General features: G+C 41.9%; 1 protein-coding gene across 1 annotated transcript in view; it reads left to right on the top strand.

Moving 5' to 3' along the window:
- Nucleotides 1–24,053, top strand: part of ELP4 (elongator acetyltransferase complex subunit 4) — a 98,623-nt gene that overhangs the window by 26,948 nt on the left and 47,622 nt on the right. Inside the window, exons 5-7 of the mRNA XM_053448866.1 lie at nt 5,176–5,315; nt 10,793–10,886; nt 15,706–15,894. Of these exons, the coding sequence (XP_053304841.1) occupies nt 5,176–5,315; nt 10,793–10,886; nt 15,706–15,894 (423 nt within the window). The remainder of the gene's footprint in view (nt 1–5,175; nt 5,316–10,792; nt 10,887–15,705; nt 15,895–24,053) is intronic.

The following is a 24,053-nucleotide window of genomic DNA, read 5'->3' as shown; positions in this document are numbered from 1 at the left end:
AATATCTGTATTTATTCTGACTATATTTGTTGGCCCAGCCTTCCGGGGAGAGTCTGAAAGGTCGAGCGAGCCGTACTCATTAAATCCCTCTAGTGAAAGTACTGAAGCACACTGTTGACTTGCTTAGCCGTGTGCATGATAAGGAAACGGAACACTTGAGATTGTATCAGCGTCCCTATCACTAGAAGCTAATCACCGAGAGAGCTGAACTTTTTTCCAACTGGTAGTGTCGCATCTCCTTGGGATGGGTATTTTTCGGTTAATCCGGCTGCGTAGAAGCCCAGAAGATGACCGCAGACTAGAAGCTGCTTGGTCCACGTGATTCGCCCATTGTTTACCACGCACCTTCACCATATGTGATCTTATCGGAGCTTTAGATCTGGCTGTGATATCTTTCACATTCCGCCAAACCCTTTCCTTTCTGAGTACTCTGATTACAGGAAGGTTCACCTAGAGTCGGGCAGGGCCAAGACAAGGTTTGGCATGTTTGGTTCTCAGTGGGGTTGTGCAGACCTGAAAATGTGACGGTATTACAAGATGCGTATATATATATATATATGCTGGCATGCCAACCCAAACAGCCTCAAGGCCGCTCGTTTAATCCCATCACTTTTATTAATGTGAGCCATACTGAGCTGCTATCGCTACACTGTCTATCACATGCATGAAACACATGGAAAACAAGGCTTTCTTTGATAATTTATTGTAGTTTATTTTGGATATGACGGTACTTGTATTGTTTTTACATTAAATACGGCGAGCCTTTCATGCTAGAGACTCTTCTTTTGCCGTACAGATTATGTAGAAAACCATTATAACAAATATCTTAGTAAGGAGACACTACAGGAAGACTTGGAAGCGTCAAGATGAGAGACTCCCACGTATAGCATTAGCAGAAGATCTTTATGAAGTAAAAGATGATTAATATATATGTAAGAATTAGAATTGGAGATCATCTGGATAGGGACTTTCACCCTAAGTAAATTATGTTTTTATACGAGCTAGGATGTAGGTGAGGAATAGAACTGAACATCCAAATTCTTGGTTTTCTTAATTCTTCTTAATGTTGCCATAGTGATAGCACCGGGGGATAGTCGTTGCTTTGTGGAAAAGAGGGATGCTCTTGTAAGAGAACCTCAGGAAACTAGATCTGTTACTGAAAACGTCCTTGTTGAGTCGCTCTAATGTGACGGACGGCTGTGATTTCTGCAGCTTTTTTCAGGACAGGTCCGACTGTCAGAGAGAAAAGAAATACTTGTCAGAAGGTGTAATAACATTTGCTTCAAGCTTGGGGGCAGAACTGTCCTCAACACACCCTGTACGCTGGAAAAGGAAGCTTTTGCTTTAAAGGTAAAGCGTCAAACTGAACCATGTTTACAAGAGAGCAGGTGGAGATCTTCGTTCACCGCCTTAAACAGAGATGATGAGTTAATTATAATGAATAGTGAATAGAGCTGGAAGGCTGTGTTACCTGACATTGGAGTTGTGCAATAGATAACATGGATACAACACTGGTTCTGGACAAGGTTACTTAAAACTGTACCGACACAAACTGCCCCTTGTCATACTTCAGTGTGGGGGAATGGTAATGGCGAAGACTTCCAAGATATCCTTCCTTAAGGATTGCTTTAGGTTGACTGGTGTGTAATTGTCTATCTAATGACAGAGTAAGGACCAACCAATAATATAATCTACACCCCCCCCTCAATCGTTACAATCCTGCGAGTAAGAATGTCTGTTACTAGTTTTAAAGGGAGAATTCCTTTGTGTTTTACCAGTTGCTTGAAGAAATTTGTTCAGAAAGTCTAGAGTAGCTAATTTACCTATAAATGCAATTGTAGACTGCATTGTGTTGGTTACTTCTTCACAGGGGTCCCAATAATGCTGTTGGTGTTAAAGTGATGTTGCGAAGCAAGTATTGTTAGCTCATGGCAGCCAATTAGTAATTGCTGATTACACCCCACTGGGCCGCTACTCTGATTGCCTGCAGGAAAAGAAGGCTTTTAACAAGCAATCCTTTGGTTTTTATTGGGCTACCCGACCCTATTACTCTCGACTGCACAATAAGGGCATTTCTCATCATTTCCAAGCCAACCTCACGCAAGACTGCAAAGCGTTGCGTTCTAGATTGCAGTATGTGACTGTAACATAGACCAAGAAAAGGCTACATGTCCTCAATTCCCGTTCTTCTTCTTGATCTGTCATGAAGTACTGTTGAAGGTACTGAGAGTTGGAGTACAGCAGTGTACTCATGTGTCATAGTTCTTGACCAGCCTTGAGGGGGAGCCCGCACTCTCGTGGTGACCCCTTCTCTCACAACCTTTCGTTTGGAACAACTAGAAAAAGTGCTACCTCCGACCCGCTAGTGAAGCACAGACCAATACAGCTCTGTACAAAAAGAAGTTTATGAGCATTCTGATTGCTGTCATGCCAATTTCAGTCTTCCTAATGACCCAGGAATGGCTAAATAGCAAAGTTTGCCTCTTTTCATTTTATGATATTGATTGATGAGGGCACAGAAGGTAAATATTGAAAAGCCATCAACTTGTCTAATGTCAAAATTGTGCCAATTGGAACCATTGCATTGAATACCCGATGGAGGGTAAATCAAGATAACAAAGTTTCTGCTGAGCTGTCCATAAGAAAAAAAGAAAAGAAACTTCTACTTTTGGTTTTGAATAGGTTAATAGTCGATTGTGTGAGACCTTATCTGTTAGGGAATGGCTTAAAAAGCACTATAGCCCCATATCTAAACCGGCATTGAGACCAGCGGCTTTGCATTGAAAGGTATCCAACAAGCGCTGCCAATTCGATGCATTTCTGCACATTGGCTCGTAGGAATTCGAAGACGACCAGGGCCGACCAGAGTTAAGTCTCCATCGTCGCGTCTTTCTCTCTCCACGATGGTCTTGTTAAGACAGATTATGAATGCTTATTTGATTCAGGTAGGTCTTAGCAGGCTTCCCTGCCAGGCCTGGGAATTGACTACATTGAGGGTCTATTCAGACACATCTAACATAGACCATGCTTTTATTGCATGGTGGTTTTCATTCCGGTTAAATCCTTGTCTCCACCCAGTTTGTAAGCACCCTGGTCTTTCTCTTTAATCAAAAGAAGTTATCACCTACCTTAATCCATAGGGCAGCATGGATTAAACCCTGCAATGTGCCTCAGGATTCCAAAAAGAAGATCCAGGAAAGAAAAAAATACTTGTTTTCTTCTTTTTTTTTAGTATCTTCACTAACTTCTCTTGGAGTTTGCTGTGGATTAGCATCTGAAATAAGCAGCCCTGGAGTTTTCCTCAATGAAGACATCAGATCAAAGTTCAGTTTGTCAAGGCTCTTATGAGACATAAAGGGGGGTTTGAACCGACACAATAAAAAGACGATCTCTTCCAATGATTGCAATAAAAACATTGTGATCGGTAATCCGGATAAAAGATAGATTAGAGACCAAAAACAGACACTTTTTAAATTGGTTTTAAATTTTTTTTTTTTTAATTTTTAATTTTTTTACTGGCAAGAACATTTTGAACCTTTTTTTTTAAAGAAGAAAAAAAAGAAAAATTACAAAAATGTAAAAAATATAACACCCCCCCCCAAAAACAGTTAATCAGTTTCCTTTTATTTACGAATCTTGACTACGTTTTCTCTCTATTCCCATCATGCCCTCAACTACCTAAAAACCCTTTTGGACGCTTACTTTTACATCTTGGTAACATCTTTGGTAGAAATCAGCAAATAGAAAGGGGTGTTATTTATTTGCTTCCTAAAATTAAAATGTGATATTAAAACTGTGTTCCCCAATTGAATTAAATATATTTAAATAATAAAATATAGTATGTTAAGTACATGCGAATATCCTGGACTCAAGAATGTTATGTTCATGTGAAAGGTTTCCTTCAAACTGTGTTTAATCATAGAGGTGTTGAAGCTTTTCTATTTGGTTGAGTTAATGAATTGGGTATTAGTTGGTCTTTTTGGTGGATATATTTTTGAAAAATACAATAGTTCTCCTGGTACTTCCGGTTGAGTTATCTTTAGTCTCGGTTAACCAAAATAGCTCAAAGAATCAGTACTTTTAGTAGAGTTTATTCTAGTCTAGTTTATTCTAGAGTTTATTATGGTCTAAACAAATATATGGGTTACACAATGTGTGAATTAACAAGATAAGTGCTCACTTTGAAATGTTGCTATGACACCCATGCCTAAGTATGCATAGAATAAAAGACTCAATATATACACTGCTGTTCAAACTTTTGGGGTCACTTAGCTGCAAAGGGGTTTCCGAATGATCAGTCAGCCTTTTAAACTCGGACACAACGGGCCGTTGGAACACGGGAGTGATGGGAGTGATGAAGGAGTGATGGGAGCGATAAAGGTACTCTGTACGCCTATGAAGATATTCCATTAAAAATCAATTTGCAGCTACAATAGCCATTTACAACATTAACCCCGTCTGCACTGTATTTCTGATCCATTTCATGTCATTTTAATGGACAAAGTTTGCTTTCCTTACAAAAACAGGGACATTTCTAATTGACCCCAAACTTTTGAACGGTAGTATATGTTAGTAGGAAAGCGTGAAATTAGGCGTTGTTGGCGTTGTATGTTCTTAAGAAAACGAACCTCCATACTCGTATGTATAGCGTGCCTGAAGGCTACGTCCGGGGTGTGAAGCAGATTTGGTGGTAACCAGAGAAAATACAGGGAATTTAAAAGGTCCTAATCCTGACCTCCTTAAAAGTCTCCAAAAGACTATTAATCCTACCTCAAAGTATTTCTTCTGGTGTTGCAATGAGGTTTTTTGATATTTCTACCTCTTTGTTTTGCCTAAAGCTGTTCATGGGTTTTAGGCAAGGCCTCGATTTACCTGTAAGCCCAATTTCCGGAGATGATTAGAAAGGAGAAGAGATGCTTTGTGGCAAGAGGCTTGTTTTAATTACATGTTCCCAAAGTCCCGTTAACCAAGAAAGAAACAATGTTAAAGCTGTGTACGTTATCAGTAAACAAAACATCAAATGGCAACCCGTTAATAAAGGCGAGAGAGAATAGTCCGTACCGACGTGGTGAATGTTCTTGGCCAATTAGCGTGAAATTCCCAAGCTTTATAGAATTATAACTGCACTTTTCTTTTTCTTGATGGATTGATTCCTTTTTTTTGTCCTTTTTTCAGTCATTACCCATTTCTTCATCGAGATTTGGCCACTATTACGATGTCTCAGATACAATGCCTCCTGAATTGTTACAAGCAGTGAGAACCCACACGTTCTACCTTCCAAATGTAACGTCTTTGGACGGGGACGAGAGCATGTGGTAAGTGTCCATGAAAATAAATATTTACAGTTAAATGTGTGTTATTTTGATACAAGGAATGATCCCGAGCCTCAGAAAATGTTTAAAAATAAAAGGTGTTCTAGAAATTCCAGAACAATCAGGGAATTTATGGCAGCTCGGATTAGGTAGGAGAGGTCTCTTCGCTGTCATCCCAAGAAGAGACAAATTCGCTCCAAAAAACCAATGTTGTTGTTATTCGTTTTTATATAGCGGCATCATATTCTATAGCGCTGTAACTTTACAGTTCTATACATCCATTTTTCATATTATGTGCTCTATCAAGTAGGGTCATACAGGTGGGGGGGACTAAAACTCTCTTATGTATGGTTGTTGGACATCATGGAACCGAGTTTACAGATGACCGTTCAGGGGCATCACATTTTCCATCAAAGAAGACGTTATAAAAGTAACTGAATTCACAGCCAAAGATACAAATCTATGCATATAAACCCGACAGAGCAATTTAAATCTTTTTTTATTATTATTTAAAAGCAATCTAAAATAAAGACCTTTGGGATCTCTTTTAGAAGCCTTGATAAATGAGGATTGAGACACAGGTATGCTTTGAGGAACTCAGAGATCCCATCGATAGATGTAAACCTCTGAGCTTGTCAAAGCTTATATGATACCGCATTGCACTCAATCAACATCCAGCCGCTTTCGGTGTAAAATGACCGCTTTTTTTACACATGGAAGATCCATTTACCTTTTCTCATCTTACCTCTATTTCTCATTTCTACTGTCCATAAATCTTAATCGCCCCAAACTGCTGGGTCACGTAGTCATTCTGCAAGCTCAGGACGTTGTCCACGTGTTATAGCGTGTGCGATTGTGTACTGTGCATGCCAGGCACGTGTTTGCCAAATGCCGCTTACCAATCATGTGGCTTTCCCACCTCCGCTTTAAAAAGCTATGTTCTCCTGTCTCACACCAGTTATATACATTTTTCAGTTTCATATATATGTTATATTGATGTTTTCTTCTAAATACATTTTAGTTTTAAGCAAACAAAAAAATGTAGTAGTAAAAAATAAAGAAATGATTCCTGATGGGAAGAGTTGCACACACGCAAGCTAGAACCCATCACGCTAGGCTATCAGCCTGCGGTTCCGAGGGATAATAGCTCATGTGCTTGCTTAGCGCTTATAGAGGGGATGTCAGTTTATGATTTATGTAAATAAAGTGGCGGTCCCGCCGGGATAGGAACAGTAAGTTTAGCCGTGAGTGCGGTTAACAGGCTTAATGTTATTTACTATTAAAATAAAACCCTTTAAAACCTTCTCCCTCTCCCAGCGGAGCGCAGATTGCTTTATTTGCCAACTAGAAAAGATCTAACAGACTGGCTGAACCAAATTGCTGTGACCTTTGTCCGTGTTCTGCTGATTCTAGTGTCACCAAACACAACATCCCTCACTGTTTGCGTTTACAGAAGGAAAAGGTACACACTTAGCTCGAAAGTTGTTTGTTTTACCTTCGGCAAAAGCCTACAACTAACCTCGCATGTATCATGTATGTGTCACACACAGGACACGCGTGTAACAAAAATAACCTGGGCAAAAACAACCACAACAAATGTCCTTGTTTGGAATTTTTATTATTTATTATTATTATTTATTATTATTATTATTTATTATTATTATTATTTATTTTTTTTATTTTTATTTTTTTTATATTTTTTTTTTTTTTACATTTCCACAAATCAAGGGCAGGAAGATTAGTTGCTATGGTGATTGCACCAGTGATTGCCCACTTTACCCCAGACATTTAAACCTAGTGCATAGGTAAGGAAATGTTTAAGTTAAAGTGACAGGTTTAATGGCATAGGCCCTGCTTTTTGACCTATGAACTTTGAACACAAAAGAAGACACTTTAGGTAAGACAAGGTAAACTTCAACCGAGGAATTAACAAGAGGAAAATTCTTCCGACCAACTGATTTTCATAGTGATATTTATTTGCCCCCAAGGTAAGCATTTATTCACGTTGCTTTTTATTTATTGTTTTTACGCGATGGCATCTAAAAGTTAGCACGACAGATCTTAACTTATGGTTTTAATGACAATAAACCTATCCCCAGACCGTATCATAGAGGAACACCTACAAATCCCAGGAGACGTCACCCAGTGTACAAAACTCCCATCGACTAACGATATAATAAGTGAAGGACACAGATTCTAACATTAAACACGGTACTTCTCAAGGGCATATACCGGCCTCTACTCCATCCTGCCTGTCATGGAGCTAAGATCATCTGTGAACGATCCTTAAGAGTGCTGTGTCTAAATGACACTCCACCATATAGTGACATCATGACAAGGTCCTCTTAATCATGAGCTCATTGAGAAACCCAAGAGCAATAAAAGAGGTAATGAAGACACTGCTCTGTCCCTTCTCTTCCGGAAGGCCACCGGAGACAATACAAGTGGTGGCAAGCCAGAAGATCTTTAAGCAACTTTATGCGTCTCCTAGTTAGTCTGAACATTGCTTCTCAAGGTCACCTTTATATTAGTGTATTTTAAGAACTGTATTGTGTCTCGAAGAGCTCTAGATTATATCACAGCCTGAGATGGATCAAGATTCCACCAGTCCAGAGAGATGATCAAGCGAGGGCTTCTTCTCTTGTGTTTACCTGCAGTCAGTAGACATGGATCTCTGATACTTACTATGGACAGGCCATGGCCAACCTCAACTTATGTACACAAGGGGTTAAGGTGGAAACAGATCATAATAAGCTCTCATCATAGGGCTTGACGATAAACGCCAACAATCCATCAAGCTGCATCTGTTTTTAGAGAAGTAATTAATCCAGACTGTACTCTCCTCTTTGCGAAGAGTAAATACTCTTAACCAACCCCCTTCCTCCAAAAAAAAAAGGTCATAAACACGCTATATGTACTTAATAATTTCTTTAGTGCTCGGGTTTCCTGATACATTTGTCGAAAGCGGCTTAAGCGATATTTCCTAATGGAGTCTACTTTCAGATAATAAGCCTGTTTGCCGTATCTTTGATAAACTAGCCGTTAGCGAATGCTTAGAAACTGTATCAATAAGGAAGTCGGGGACTCGCCTGTAGCCGGGATACCCCCCTTACCAACTCCTGTTTTATCAGTTACTAGAATGCTGGCCTTAAAGGATAAAAGTTAATTAGCTTAAAGCCATTGTTAAAAATAAGGTGATGTTTGGTAACAAAGTGGCCTTAACAAGCCACTGCAAATGGGGGAAAAACACACAAAGCCCTTTATTTGCTTTTCTACGCCTCCAAAGAACGGGCAGAGGTTGGTCGAGACGCGGTCTGGATCTCTCCGAAATAAGATCACGGTTTATGTTAGCGCTGCGCGTCTCGTATATTTCCTCTTATTTTTTTTTTAAAAAAATTGTATTATTTATTTTCATTTTATGTCCCAAAACGGTAACGATGCCGGCACGCTCGCTTGGCTTGTTTCCGGTTTATTTAAGTCCTGTTGCGTTTAGGACTTACTTTTAAATAAACATTAAACACATTAAGATGTTTGTGTATGTATATATATATATATATATATATAGATTTGGAGGATTTTAATTGAAACCAATATTGTTGCTATATGTTGATATTTTTTTTCCTAATTTTTTTCTTTTAAAGCAGTTTTTTTTACAACCCCGCAGAACATATCCTTAATGTTTAACAATGAAGCGCCTTGTTCATTATTTAAAGCACCCAATTAAAAAATGAAGATTTAAAAATAAATAAATAAAGCACAAAATAGACAAAAAAAAGTGCACTGATTGCAGTAATATAGTGTGATCAGGTAATGTTCCCAAAATTTAGTGTATGGGGTAGCTCATGGCAGGGTTAAGGAAGAGTTGATCTGAGTCGGTGCCCAGGGTCTGCACTGGCCCCCCGGCCCCGGAAATCAACCGATAGCTCAATGACATGAAGTTCTGTGTCTGTTGGGATGCAAAGGGGTTAAGGTCAGGGCTGTAGTCCAAGGAGCCAGCTAGCCGTTAACCCTTTATCATACCCCAGGCACCCAACTCTCTTATACCCTTATTCATTCCAGGCTCCCAAAAATTTCTCTTTAGCCATTTAATTCAACCAAAAAATTGTCTATTGGCTTTTCTCTTATAGAAACTAAAAATATACCAACCACGCCACTACCGCGGCCACCTAGATACACGCACCTCCAATAATAAATAGAAATACAGTGTATCCGATGATATATTCTGTTATTATTATGCTAATACAGCGCTGCGGAGTATGATGGCGCCATAGAAAACCATAAATAAATAGAATGTTGCCGTATAATGCTTTTTATATCTTTGCGTTTGCTTGCGCCGTGTTTTATTGTAACGATTGCCCCAAAATACACGTTTGAATATGTCAGCGGGCCGGTAAACACGCAGCCCCGTGTTCCACAGTGTATTTTGATTGAGCTCTCCGCGGTGGCCCACCGTGGGCTCAGAGGTATAATGATCAGGTGTACTTGGTGTAGCAGCTCATTAACGATGTGTTAATTATCTGTGATTACTATTTAAATGCAAACGGCGGTTTCACGGCGTACTCCATCGCCAGGTCCGTTGTAATTAAGCTTTACCTGGTTGCTGATCCCTTAACCTATAACCGCCCCTGTTCTGCAAAATTCCAAGAGAAAAACATTAAACGGCCTTAAAAAAAGATTTCAGTGTCAGGGATATTTTGTAACGTGATTGTGCATGTATGGTCGTTTATGTACTGGAGAGTCAGAGGCTTAGATGTAAGTGGTAGATAAGTGGAACGGCCTCCCAGCAGAAGTGATAGAGGTTAATACAATAAGGGAATTAAAGCATGCATGGGTTAGGCAGAAGGACGTCCTGTATCTCAGGCGAGACTAAGGACCAAATAAGGTTTTTGCAGCAGACTTGGTGGGACGAACTTGTCCTTATTTGCCGCCGGGTTCTATGATTTCCATGTAATTATGACGGGTGGGAGCTTACGCCCTGCTAGGCCTAGGGCTGATTTCGTTGTAAGCTGCCGAGTGTCAGGAAGCTGATTAGGAATTCTATATATACGGCTTGGAGGCAAAAGAGACACGGGAGAAGTAATGGGACATTAAAATACTTAAAGCGATCTCACAAAGTACAGGAGGGAAGTTTATGGCACAGGAGAAGAAATGTTAGAACAGGAGGTCATCAGAGGTTAAGAAGAAATGGAAGGAAGTTTTACTTTACTGAGATGGTGGTAGATAAAGGGAACAGCCTCCCAGCAGAAGTGTGGGAGAATTATACATGAGATAGGTTTATGGCGAGACCAACGACTGATTAAGGTTTGAGTCTCTAAAGCAGGGAAAAGCAGACTGGACGGGCTGAATACGTGTTATCGGGGTTCACTCGCAGTGGCAGCCATCAGAGCCTGGAGAGTGTGTGTGTATGTACGTGTGCACGGGAATATGTTCATACGTGTATCTTAGAGCATTGTAATGATACTAAATGGCTTCTCTTCCAGCTCAGATCATGCGATGACCTGCGACTACCTCCAGCTTCTCAAGTCCATCCAGCAGGTGATTCACGAGGGAGGCTACGATGGATCCAGTCCCCAGGTACAGTCAAGGAACCCGTTTTATTGGGGGCTCCGTCTGGGGTGCAGCCAGAAACGAGCAGCGCACAAGCTGTTCCTTAACCCCGGCGAAATAAACACGCGGGTAGCGAGTCCGGGGAAGTTCAAATGTTAATACGTACTCGGTGGGCGCGACGAGACCGAGCGAACGCACTCAGCCGTACTCGTAAATATGCTTATCCTCAATATTTCTGCTAATGGCTGATTAGCTGCACATGGCTTCTGCGGAGAGCAGAAAAGCTGCTTTCAGAGCCACATGGAAGAACGAGGCCGCACATCGAATCTTCCGTAGCCGCTGTGATTTGCACGATTTGCGTTTTTTATTTCCAGCGAGTAGCAGTTGGCATTAATCCGATACCTTCGGGTGCTTCACCCGCGCCGCGCGCCGACCCTTAACCTGCCGGACCGTTTGGTTAGAGAGAATGCGGTTAGGAGACGGAGCCGAATTATGGGTCTAGCTCGTCGTTTGCTTCTCTAGATATCCTGAATAAACAAATGAAAGAATCGGTAGCTGGACCTCTTACTTCCCAGGTCCCTGTGCGGGGCGAGCTAGCAATGTCAGGCTCTTCAGAGGGCAGATAGATTTGGCTACTCTTTTTAACCCGTTCAGGACAAGATGGGCAACTAAGACTTTTACCTCGTGGGGTTTACTATCTCTGGAGCAACCTTGGCTCAAAACAGCCATCTTTCCCATCCATGTCTCCCCAGCTCCCCGCTGAGAATGGGAGTCCGCGCGGTGGGCTGTACGTGGCCCGCTGTCGATGTCCCGGAAGGGAACGCGCAGGTCTTTAACCTCATCAGTGCCAGAGAGGAACGTGTCGCTGCGCACTGAAATTGGTGTGATGTCGACGCTGAAAGTGTTAAATGGTGCAAAATGATGCGTGGAGTCTGGGTCATGGATCCTTTTGTCACGTCAGTAGTTTAATAGTTAATGAAGCCTGTTTTTCCCCGTACCACGAGCTTTGTGGGATGTCGGTGTGCTCATTTACTTCTCTGCTCGGGTTTCAGTCTGCAGAGACTCGCAGGCAGATCATGCCTTTCCTTTGGCGGCGGTGCCCCTCCGGAGAAGTAAATTGGTCCCTGACAGGATGCTCTCCCCGCGTGCTGCGGTAACTATAGTAACAGGCATGTCATAACATTCGCCACAGTATAGCTGCTTTCCAGCGTGATGACAGCTTGTCTTGCGCCGGCGAATACAGCTGGCCGGGTGCGCCCATCGTCCGGTGCGGCTTCTCCAAGGTGCGCACCTCACAATGGCTGACAGGTTCACCGATAAACCGGATCGAATGATGCCAGCACAGAGCCAGCCTTTCCTAGACAATGCAAATCCAGTAAGGGGGGGACTTTGGTCTCGTGAGGGTCTTCAGACGAGGCCAGTGTAAAGCGGAAGCGTCATGGCGTTTCTGTTAATTCCAATGTGTGGGTCAAATGTGACAAAACTCACAAGTCAAAAGTCGAGAACGTTCTGAATTAGTCCTCCTGCCGGGTAGATCTGCATGCTGCTGTGTAACCAAAAATATGACTTTTATATACACCAAAGAGAACACCCTTAGGCAGTGCACAGCCCCTCCAGCCTTCTGCTGGCTAAGAATGATGGAAGCCATCAGCAACTGCAAGACTACAGGTTACCAAGTTCTGCTCTCTGGGGTTTATCTACTAAGCCAGTAGTGGCTCACCAGCCCCTAGGTAACTTTCTTCTGCAGGAAGGGCCAAGCTGTTTTAATGAAATCTACAGGATTACGTTGAAGAAATATTACATGTTACACAATTGCTGGCCCTTCGTAATGCATTAGTTAGAGGTGAAATGTTTTTTTAGTGAATAAAACCTCCGCTATTAATGCCCCCTCTCCCAGACAATGTAGGAAACCCCAGATCTCCAGTAGAACATTCACAGTGTCTGGGACTAGTTGATGGAGGCATACAGATGAACACCTTCATAATGCATTTGCCCTTCTCCACTTCATTAAAGGGTGATGTAGAGATGGCCGTGTGGGGAGGGGGGGTAAAAGAAGTGATAACGGTTGAATGGAGGAATAAGTTCTGGGAAGAGTGAAGGGAAGGCACGGGGCACAATGTCCCCAAGTGATCTATAGGTGAGGAGTTTATATTTTGGATTCTGGAGGGTAAGGGGACTGTACGGAGTCGAGCAGAGAGGTAGAGAAAAGAAAACATTCTATTAGTTAGAAGACCAGGAGACGGGACAGGATCTATCCATCCCTTTATCTGGCTGATTCTGGCGTTTCTACACAGTCTCCAAACAGTGATTTCTGGAGCGGGCACGCAGCTCTCCCCGCTCTGTCTCCGACCGATGCCAGACTCACACAGAGCTCTCTCTGACGACTCAGGTTGCTTGCTTTTTTCCTGGCTTCTTTTCGTCTCCCAGGACCTCCCTTTCCATCTGCACCCTTTCCATTTCTTTCCATTTATTATTTTACAACCTCCGTGCAGGGGCTTCCTCATCCCACGGCTCAGCAGAACTGTCTGATTTTTGAGCCTTAATGAGCCTCAGGTGCAAGTAACCCCCCCCCCAAAAAAATCATAAAAAATATAATAAAAAAGAGCATAAAACTCTGTTCCCCATTTGAGCAGAACAGTGGGCTACAAAATTCACTTTTCACTTTACGTCCCAAAAAGTCTGCCTGTTTTTCCTGATGTAGAGACCCTAATCGGTCCTGGTCTCGTCTTAGATTCAGGAGCCATATTCCTGCCCGATGGGTGTTTAAATCCCCTCGCTGTATAAGCCTCTATCCACTTATCTACCCCCCCAGTGAAGTAAAATGATCGAATGGTTGTTTATGTCTGAAGCTCTACATTGGACCAGCAAAACTGCAAACAAACGTATCGGGAGATAATGGCATACACCGGTGGCATCACACGCAGAGGCGATGGGCATGGATGGTGATGTCCCAGAGACGTGGATTTAAAACCTTTTTTTTGTTTTTGGTGCAGACAAATATGGATCATATCTAGAATCTACACGTAGCCTGTGATCGCTGAGTTCTCCGTAAATCCAAGAAGTAACCATGTCTGTTCTAGAGGACTGGAAAACTAGTAAAGCACTACGGCAAACTAGGGAACTAGGGAGATAGGATCCGTCAAATATATCACAAAAGGCCATTAGCCTGCTACACATAAATATATAGGAACCACTATTCCCTTTGAGCTGAAATCACACATCTATACATTAGTCTGTATCCACATGACTGGGTCAGAACTCAGCGGAGCCGATGGTCTTCCCCATCCAGATCGCCTGTACTCTTCTCTCACGTCTTGTAGCATGGTATGCTATACACATCATGAGAGTTAAAGCACGTCTGTCATGGCTGGACATATATAACTTCTTGCTGCGTAACAAAAACTGCAGAGACAGAGCGGCATTAGCCACCAGGAGATTGACTAGCATGTGACATAAGGTAGGGCAGACGTGGAGTGAAGGCGGAGACGCTGCATAATTAAATATTGCATTTTCGTCAACCTTTTAACCCGGAGAAGTATGCCGTTCTTGTTTATGGAGATGAGCGCGCTCTTGCTTAGGGCCACGGATTAGCTCACATTGTCACCGTTGGGTCAATGGGAGGTTGCATCCTAACGCTCATCACTGTAGGCCCTTTGGCACAATCTCTTGGCTATGTGACACCAGGACACCCAGTGAAAGGTGCGATACCGATCAGTTTCTGTCCGTCATTCCTCAGACGAGAGTAATCCCACACCTGTCAGTTAATGGCTCATGTTCTGTAAAGACAAACTTTTCACCTTTTTTTTTTTATTAAACAGTCAGCTTTGGGGAATTCTGCAATCTTACATTCCTTTTCCCCGCCGTGACTCAGGACTGCGAAAGTCAACCCTTTCAGGACTTTTTTTTTGCCCCTGTGGCAGATCCTTGCAGACATGAAGTGTCTAGTCTGTGGGTTAGTTAGGCTGCATGGGGCGGCATTACTTTTAACCCATTGAGACCCTCATTAATGGTGTCCAGAGAGGGGTAAGCATTGTAGGAGAGTCTCGGTGGGTTTAAAAGGGATGTATTGTGATTGGGTTGGGGTACTTTGACGGTGGCGGAGTTAGCAATCTGTGGCTTTTCAGTTTGACGGGATCCCTGATTTTTATACCTGAGATTTGTGTGTTAAATACCTCTTGCGGGGGGGGGGGGGGGTATTTGCTGCTTTTGTGCCGATTCCCTGCTTTATTTTTTGGGTAAAATCACTTAAAAAACAACTTAGTTATCAATCTAATGCTAAAAAACTTTTCTACAGCTAAGGGCTTTAACTCAGATCGTAGACCCATAAGATGTGAATGTCCACAGGTGAGTTCCTTTGAGTCTATGAGCATCTCTAAGATATTCTTTTATTTTATTTATTGAGGGAGTTTTGGAAAATAGGGCTTGCCAAAATTTGTCTTAAATCCTGAAAAATTCAGGACTCTGATGACAGCTGCTCCCCCCCCAGCAATCTCAAGGTCACACACTTACACACTAATTCAAGTTCTACTCTCATTTATCAAAATCTGTACATTCTAGTCCCTGCTTGAATGCAGGTGACTTCCTTTTCTTATCTCCTGGTTGCCATAGAGAACTGTTATCAGGTTCATTTGGTTGTCACCATAATAGAATTTTTGTGATGGATCGTTAACGGGTCCTAAATATTTGAAGCCCCCAGCTATAAGTGTAAAGACTCTTTAACAGGAAGATTTCCTTTGAAAAAGAATGAATTTATTGTATTGTATTCTTCTTTATGGAGCGCACCGTATCTCTCTTCTTACATCACTGTTGACGGATCTTAAAACGACTTTTTTTTTTCCCCCTGCAGAAACGACAGAAAAACATCCTCCGCGTCGGCCTCCAGTCCCTGGGCTCTGTGCTGTGGGGTGATGACATTTGCTGTAATGAGTGTCCCCGAAACCTTCACAGCCTGACACGGTTTCTGTACGCCTTGCGAGGCCTTCTCCGGACATCGCTGTCAACGTGTGTCATCACGGTGCCAACACATCTCATCCAGGTGAGATCTTCAGCGTGCCGCCGCTGCCCCTCACCTATCCTACGCCCCCAAAATGCACAATATTGCAGGGGAAATCCGGAGATATCTGCTTACAATATCTTCTTTTACAGATTTTAATTGTAGCTTCTCTAGGGTTTTCGCTTAAGAGAAAGCTGAATAAAATGTTTCATTTCCTAAAGTGCAGCGAATCTGGTCATAGAAACAGCTGATCAAATCACTTATTCGGTCCGTCGTCTGCTCTCACTATAGCCATATGCCTATCCCGTGCATGTTTATAACCTCTTCCACTTATGCTGGAAGGCTGTTCCACTTATCTACCACCCTGTCAGTAAAGTCAAACTTATTTACATTATATCTACGCCTCGACCCTCTGATTGACAGCTCTTCTGAGTTTAGCCGGTTTGAGCCGCTGTCATCTCCAGACAGCTGTAGATAAGCAGTGAAACGGCTTTCATTCTTGACTGTAGGCTGATTCAGCGCATTGATGTTTTTTTCCCCAAAGTTGTTGTTGGATATACTTAACACTTAGAATAAAGTGATGCCTTTTTGCTTTCAGCAGATTGGGGGGGGGGGCTGCATGTGGCTCACATCAAAGAGCTGACCAGATCTGATGTTGTGGTGTGGCTCAATACACAGGCATACTATTCACTTGTAAGCCAACTGCCTAATATTTCTGATTTTTAGCACATTTTTAAGTCAATTCATTGAATACGGTGTTAGGTTCAAACCTTTACACGCACCACATCGTAAAACTTTTTTCACGGCGTACCTTTGGGAAATATGATCGGGGTATTTGGGGTATTAAATGGCGCAATGCTCTAGACTGGATCTTCCCTCTCTATATGAGAGCCGGGGGAGGGGGAGTTAGAGGCTGAAGGGTACAGGGCTAGCCATAACCAGAAGGGGGGAATTTTGGAAAGTGGGCGGGGCTGTGGAGACACCGGGTGGAGCTAAACACCACTCCCCCCACACACCCAGAGATAAATAGGCTGCCGCCATACCCAAAGCCTCCGGTAAGATCACATCCAGATGATGGTGTGGCCGTTATATGGGCTTTGTATTTAATTAAAAGGCATTAGATTCTGATTTGGCCAGCATTCCGGCACACCGAATTCTACTTCGAATTGATTAAGCGACCCCTAGTCCCTTTTATTGATTACGCTTCATCTTCACGGATCCACAAAGACACATCTAGGTTTCCTTAAAACGTCCGCTCTTTTGAAATGTTTAATCCCGTTTCCGCTAGACAGTCTGCTGTCTGCTTGTTCTCCTTGATAGCATATATTAACCCCCCCGGGAATAAAGTACGTGTCTGCAGACAAAGCTATGATTGCGTGTTAAAGCACATATACCGCGCTCGCCTGTTTACACCATCATGTATTTTTGACATATTAAGCGGCAATCTCTCTGTCGCCCGCCCCGGACTCTGTTGCTCTCGTTCTGGGCTGTGTATTATTGCAGGAGACATAGAAAGTGTTTTTTGCTGCTTCTTGTCCCGTTAGTGGAGCTTTTTAGTTCTGACCCAGATAACCCCGCAACTTCCATTAGAGTGCTTTTCTTAGCTACGGCTGTCAATTGTGCTGAAGTGTATGGTTAAGCTTAACGTTTCTACACCACGGTACATGAACCACCGTCTTCCTATCTCCTAGGTTATTAACCCTATATATATATATATATTTACACACGCTATTGTTTCAAAGTTTGGGATCGATTAGAAATGTCCTCGTTGGTGAAAGTAAATTTTGTCCATCAAATGGATCAGAAATCCAGAGCAAACGGGGTTAATGTACTAAATGACTATTGTAGTTGGGAATGGCTGCATTTTAATGGAATCTCTTCATAGGCGTACAGAGTCCATTTATCACTCCAATCACTCCTTTATCACTCCCATCACTCCGGTGTTCCAATGGCACGCTGTGTTCACTGATCCAAGTGTACCTTTAAAACCCCTTTTGTCATTATATTACAGTGAGAAATATCCTTGTTTTATACAAAAACAGGTAAATGACCCCAAACTTTTGAACGATCGTGTGTTGTGTGTGTATATGTGTAACAGAAGCCAAGATGGTGGCATTTATAGTTAAACTTTAGTACTGAATTAAAATAATGGATTTTGGATTCCAGGTGAGATTGCCAATAACGTCAGAACCGGCAGGCTTCACAGAAATGTTATGGGTTCTTTTGGAGGACCAAAAAAAGGACCGTTTTCATTTTAGTGCTGGGCGATTTTATTACTCTGATTTGATGCCCAACACGGACGCCCAAATCGGATAAGCGGGATCGGAGATATTCATGTTTGAGGGAAATAACCTTTCCAAGAAGACTAGGGCGTTCTTCAAGAGTAATTCCCATTCTGTTTATATTGTAGTCTCTGTATACGGGGTAATAACAGGTTATAATATGTCTTTGCCAACACTCAGTTGATAATATCCAAACCTATCCATACCCGTTCAAAGACATTATTCTCTCATATCTCATTCCAGTACCAACCATAGAGTGATCCCGATCCCTCTGTAATAAACCCCACTGCGTTCACTCTTGGTAACTATCCCAACACCACGGGCTCACCAACCTCCCTACATGTCTTCTCCTTCACCCACCGATACATTCTGTCCTCCGCCTGCTATGCAGGTGCATTACAGTGACCTCAGAGGAGATCCTGTTAGCTTCCGGTCTTGTTATGGCGTTCGGAATCTGCCATCATAAGATCGCTTACGTCTGCCCCGAGAGAGTGAATCTAAGTAGAACAATTTAATAGGCTTGTTTTCCCATTTATGGGGGAAAAAATGATAAACAATGGCAGATGGTGAAGCTGTGTTATCACAACAAGCCAAAAAGCGGGATTATCCCGTCCGTAGTTCTGAATCAGGCCGGTGTTTAAATGTAATCAATGGAGAAGATAAATGTGCTAATTCCTGCATTTACTCGCATCGCTTGAGACAAACATTCATTCACCTGTATCTCTTTGTATCACTACTAGTATCGATTCATGATTTAACATCTGGTGACACCACTCCTGGTCCAGAATATTAGCTACGGGTACGATTCTATGAACGTAGGATCCAAGAAGGATCTGGCCCAATTTATTTCTGGCCCCCCAAGTGCCAGGGAATGACAAAGCCCATTAAACAGCATCGGTTGGACTATTACCTTTATGGAAAAATCATTATCTACTAAAGCCAAGTAGTTCATAAAATTGACAAATTACCAGCAGCGACATCCATTGTTGGTGAAGTTGTTATGTCGTAGAACCCAAATCCACCAACAGAACAAATAATAATTTGCGTTGGAATGATCCTAATCGTAACAGGGCCGCATTTCAAGTACAACAGTGTCTTTGTCTAAAGAAGTCTCTTTTTTGCAGCTCATCAAACCTGTGAAAATGGGATCTAATAATCACACTCGACGTTTTTAATCAAATGAAGATTACGGTGAAGACTTTCCGAGCTGCGGTTTTCTTGGTGTCTTCTCGATGCCAAAACACTTACTATTCATTTCCTAAAAAACAAAAACGATTTCATGTTCTCCCCTGGCTATCGTCTAAAGCTCGCCTGGGCAGAAGGGTAACGCGCTTCCGTTAGTCTAGCTCCTCACTCTGGAGAGGGGCCTGCTTTCCGTTCCCGCGGCGCTGATGTCGAGAACCGGATCCTGTCTATATTTTGGTTGTGACCGGGTGTGTAGGATGACCCTGTTTTAATCCTCAACCTAATGAGGCAGATGGGTCACTTGGACACAATGAAGTTAAAATTGATACAGCAACTATGCTATTATTATTATTAATTATTATTATTAACATTGTGTATTTATTATTAACATTGTTTATTATTATTATTAATATTATTATGATTGTTTATCATTATTGTTATTTATTATTATTATTAATAATAAATAATAATAATAAACTATCTTAATAATAATAATCTCTTTTTTATATAGCGCCAACAATTTACGCAGCACTTTTTACAGTACATACCTTCAAAGGGTCTGACAGAACTAGAATCGACAGACGAAGACGGACCGGTACATTACGGAAAGCGGGCTCTGCTCACGAGCTTACAATCTAATGCCGCGCTACCCTTCCCCGCCTGCAAAAACAGCATCAAACGGTTAATTTTTTTGCAAAGCACTAAGCTACTCAGTGAAGTGTTCCTGGGAGGGGTGGATGTGCGCCGGGCTCCCTGTATCCCCCTCGGTTCCCAGAGCCCCGCTGTGCGCTTGTTCGGCTCTCCTAGAAGCCTGTTAAGGAGCCCCTGAGAGCGTGTGCGCTGCCCTCTATGTTAATAGATAATTGGGAAAGATGGGAGGACAGCAGAACATGTGCTCTCCGGCTTAGGAGCTACACGCACATTTATTCTGGAATAACAACAGATGCTCAGGTTACTTAACCCCTCGCTTGCCAGGGAAGCGAACCTTGGAATGCCTCGCGTCGTTCTGCTGTCCCCTCTGTTAGCCCGAGGGGTTTTAACAACCTACTTTCACGTTTGGTTTGAAACATACACAAAAGAGATCCTTTTTTTTTTTTTTCTCCCGTGTTTGTATGTTTGAGCCTTTTTTTTTTTTATTTGCACCGACAGGAGGATGATGAATTCCGCAAATGACGCGTCTAAGCAACGCTCTGCGGCGGTGCCATTGTACAGCGCTGCGGAATAGGGTGGTGCTACATTAATCATTAAATAATTATTTTTTCGTATTGTTTTAATCTGCATAGAACGCCATCTAAGCACAAAAATACTGAGCTTTTTTCTTTGTATATAACACATCAGAAGTCGGTTACAGAATACGATAATTTGAAGACGTATACTTTTTTTGATCTATACAATGTAATCCTACCCGATGACGTATGAAAACAGCAGCAGAGCTTCTTCTCGCTTTATGCTTTTTCTTGCGTTTTAGCTGCATAAAAAAAAATAAAACTTGTAACAATTGAAGATATATTATTATTTACTTTATCGCTGATGAGAGTTCGGTTCGTCTGTACCCTTCATACAAACAGTATCTGGGCAGCCACATACATTTAAAAACATTATATATAAAAGATAATTGTAAGTGCTCATTTTGATTAAAAAAATAATATTTTATTATGGTCTTATCGCCGTGGCAACCAATGGAACATTCTGATTAGGAGGAACATTCCAACAGTTGCTATGTCATAAGACCACTTTTTTAAAATTTTGCACCAGAATGCCCTTTGATACATAACCCCCGAAGCCCGCTTTTCAATGGCGTTCTCTGTATGTTATTCAAAAAGTGATTGAAAACTGCGAGTTTGCCGATTAGTTTTAATATTAACCCCTGATGTGCCAGGCTGGTGCCGAGCAGATTACCAGCGCGAGGATGGGGTGTATTGTCATTCTTTTAAGGCACGTGGCACTGAGTAGGCAACCAACTTTTTATTGACTAGTTATTTTTTTTGGTAACACGTTCTCGATTGTGGAAGGTGTTTTTTTGACTCGCTGGAATGTGTTAGAGCAATTCAGTGATTTAGAGATGAAGTACGAATGGTAGAGCGGAGCTGTCACTCTGGAGCGGCAGAAGGCGTCAGAAAAGTCACAGGTCAGAATTTAAACTTGTATTAACCTATACCCTTTGCTTCTGGTGTAACATTAGCCGACTCTTCTAAGTTATGTATGAACAGTGAAGGAGTAGATATAGATATTCCTATTGAGAGGCAACCCAAAGTGTTCACAGTACTTTAACTGTTTGAGTGCCAGTGCTGCAAAGTGCATTCGACTCCACAACAATCAAAGTGTTAAGCCCTAAGTCCTATGGTTTTTCGCTTTTGTTTTCTCTTTCTTTTTTTCTTCGCTCTTCTTTCTTCTCTCTTCCCATCTCTTCTCTCTTCTCAATTTCTCACAAGTGTTTATTTTTAATTAAAACATTAGAGTGGCAGTCATTTTTTTTTGATTAAGCAAGCCTTTTAAAATAAAAAATAAATAATGTCTACGGAATCAATAAGTTCTACAGAAGTTCTTACATTCCAACAACAGAGTCTTCAAGGACCTGGTCGTTGACGGTACAGTTGCCAGCAATGTCCGACAATGCCAATCCGGAGGCTGATTATGGACGCCGACGGCGCATGTAGTTTGCTGGCTCTTTAATATTTAAGTTAAACTTGAGGTCCCTCTGAATGTTTGACATGGAATTGATTATATCGGTGTAAACACGTATGGCTGTTAGAGTGACTCTTGTCACTTTAACAATGTGAACAATTTGGGCAGTTCGCTCTAAACTATTTCTTAAACAAACTAGTTTTGTACTTTGTCAGATGTCTCTTCCAGTAAACTCCTGACACTCCCCAAAAGCTGCCGTGTCTGGGATCTAAAACCCGCGTGAACCATTTACATCGAGCCGCCCGCCAATATGGTTACAGGCCAGTCGGAAGTGCCGGTAGATTAAGGATTGCTCAGTGACCCCAGCCGTTAGAAGATGACACCTGTGTGATAAACTTGCAATAATGGATGTAGATGCCTGGACCAGCTGTTTTAGGACTCCAACTCTTATCACTGAGTGGTTTTGTGAATTGTAATGCAAAGACTCCATCAGCACCTCATTTGTAAATGTGGTCTGACATTAATCAAGATTTTCAGATGGAAACATAGAATTTGACAGCAGATAAGACCCATTCAGCCCTAATCAGTCCTTGGTCTTGTCTTAGATGCAAAAGCCTGTTCCATGTTTAAATACCCTCACTGTATTAGCATATATCACTTCCGATGGGAGGCTGTTCCACTTATCTACCACCAACTCAGTAAAGTAAAACTTCCTTCCTTTACGTCTAAGCCTCTGATCCTCTTCTTCCAACATTTCTCCTCCTTTGAAATAAACTTCCCTTCCGTAGTTAAATCCCTTTAAGTATTTAAATGTCTGTAACACATCCTTTCTCTCTCTCCCTCCTTTCTCTCCCTTCTCTCCCTCCTTTCTCTTCCTTCTTTCTATCCCTTTTTTCTCTCCCTTTCACTCTCCCTCCTTTCTCTCTCTCTCCCTCCTTCCTTTCTCTCTCTCTCCCTCCTTTTTCTCTCTCTCTCTCCCTCCCTCCTTTCTCTCTCTCTCCCTCTCTCTCTCTCTCCCCTCTCCCTCCTTTCTCTCTCTTTCTCTCTCCCTCCTTTCTCTCTCTTTCTCTCTCCCTCCTTTCTCTCTCTTTCTCGCTCCCTCCTTTCTCTCTCTTTCTCGCTCCCTCCTTTCTCTTTCTCGCTCCCTCCTTTCTCTCTCTCTCCCTCTTTTCTCTCTCTCTCTCTCTCTCTCTTCCCCAAGCCGTACATATTGAGATCTCTTAGTCTTTGCTGATCATGGAAATCATTCACCATTTCAGTAGCCTTCTGAATTCTCCGGAAGTTAGTGTAAATGTTTCTGGTAACCGTGTAATACGAAGTTTACAAGAATTACATGCTCTGAGAAGTGACATTTTTTGAAGTGCACCTATCACCCAAAAATCTTTACATTAACCACCAGAGCAGAAAACATTTGTAATGTCATGTAAACATTTCTAAAATACTTGCCATAGCACATTGCAACCTACCTGCTGGGGGAATCATTTCTGCCGTGGGCAGCCCGAACGGGGAGAGGTCAGGACACCAAGCGGAAAACAGGTCCTTAGAGAGGAATAGTGCTATTAAATTATTATAAAATCTGCAGGGAAAAAGAGAAAAATCTTTCGTTTTTATTTGCTCAGGGCCCAATTTACAAAAATGCAATTGCCATAAATGGATGGTACAGGGGTGATAATGTTTGGGTCATAGATGAGGCTAAAGGTACGTACCTGGTGTGCCATTTAGGAATCTGACCCTGCCTGCACCCTGTATATATCTATATATATATATCTATATATATATATATATATATATATAAAATATATGTTTTTGTTTCATTGATATGTCACTGAAAATCAGGAAACGTCTCTGTTTTGATCTCTTAAGGTTTATTTTCTTGGCATACTAGAGAGAACATATTTTTTTCTTCTTCTAAGTAGAACAACACTTTTAATACTGAAGGTATTATGTTCATGCGTTTCATAGTATCATTTATTTGCTCGTTTACGGTACTTTTTGTTTTGCTGTTCATATACATCCCTTAATTTTTTCCCCTAAACATTTAAGATTGACTTTCATCGTACCCAGAACATTTTTTTTTATAAATCATTTAGCTAGTTCATTCATTTAGTT

This window comes from Spea bombifrons, chromosome 10 (genome assembly GCF_027358695.1).
Source record: "Spea bombifrons isolate aSpeBom1 chromosome 10, aSpeBom1.2.pri, whole genome shotgun sequence".
Taxonomy (NCBI): Eukaryota; Metazoa; Chordata; class Amphibia; order Anura; family Pelobatidae; genus Spea; species Spea bombifrons.
Note: the sequence above shows the minus strand (reverse complement) of the source record. Positions and strands in the feature narration are given on the sequence as shown.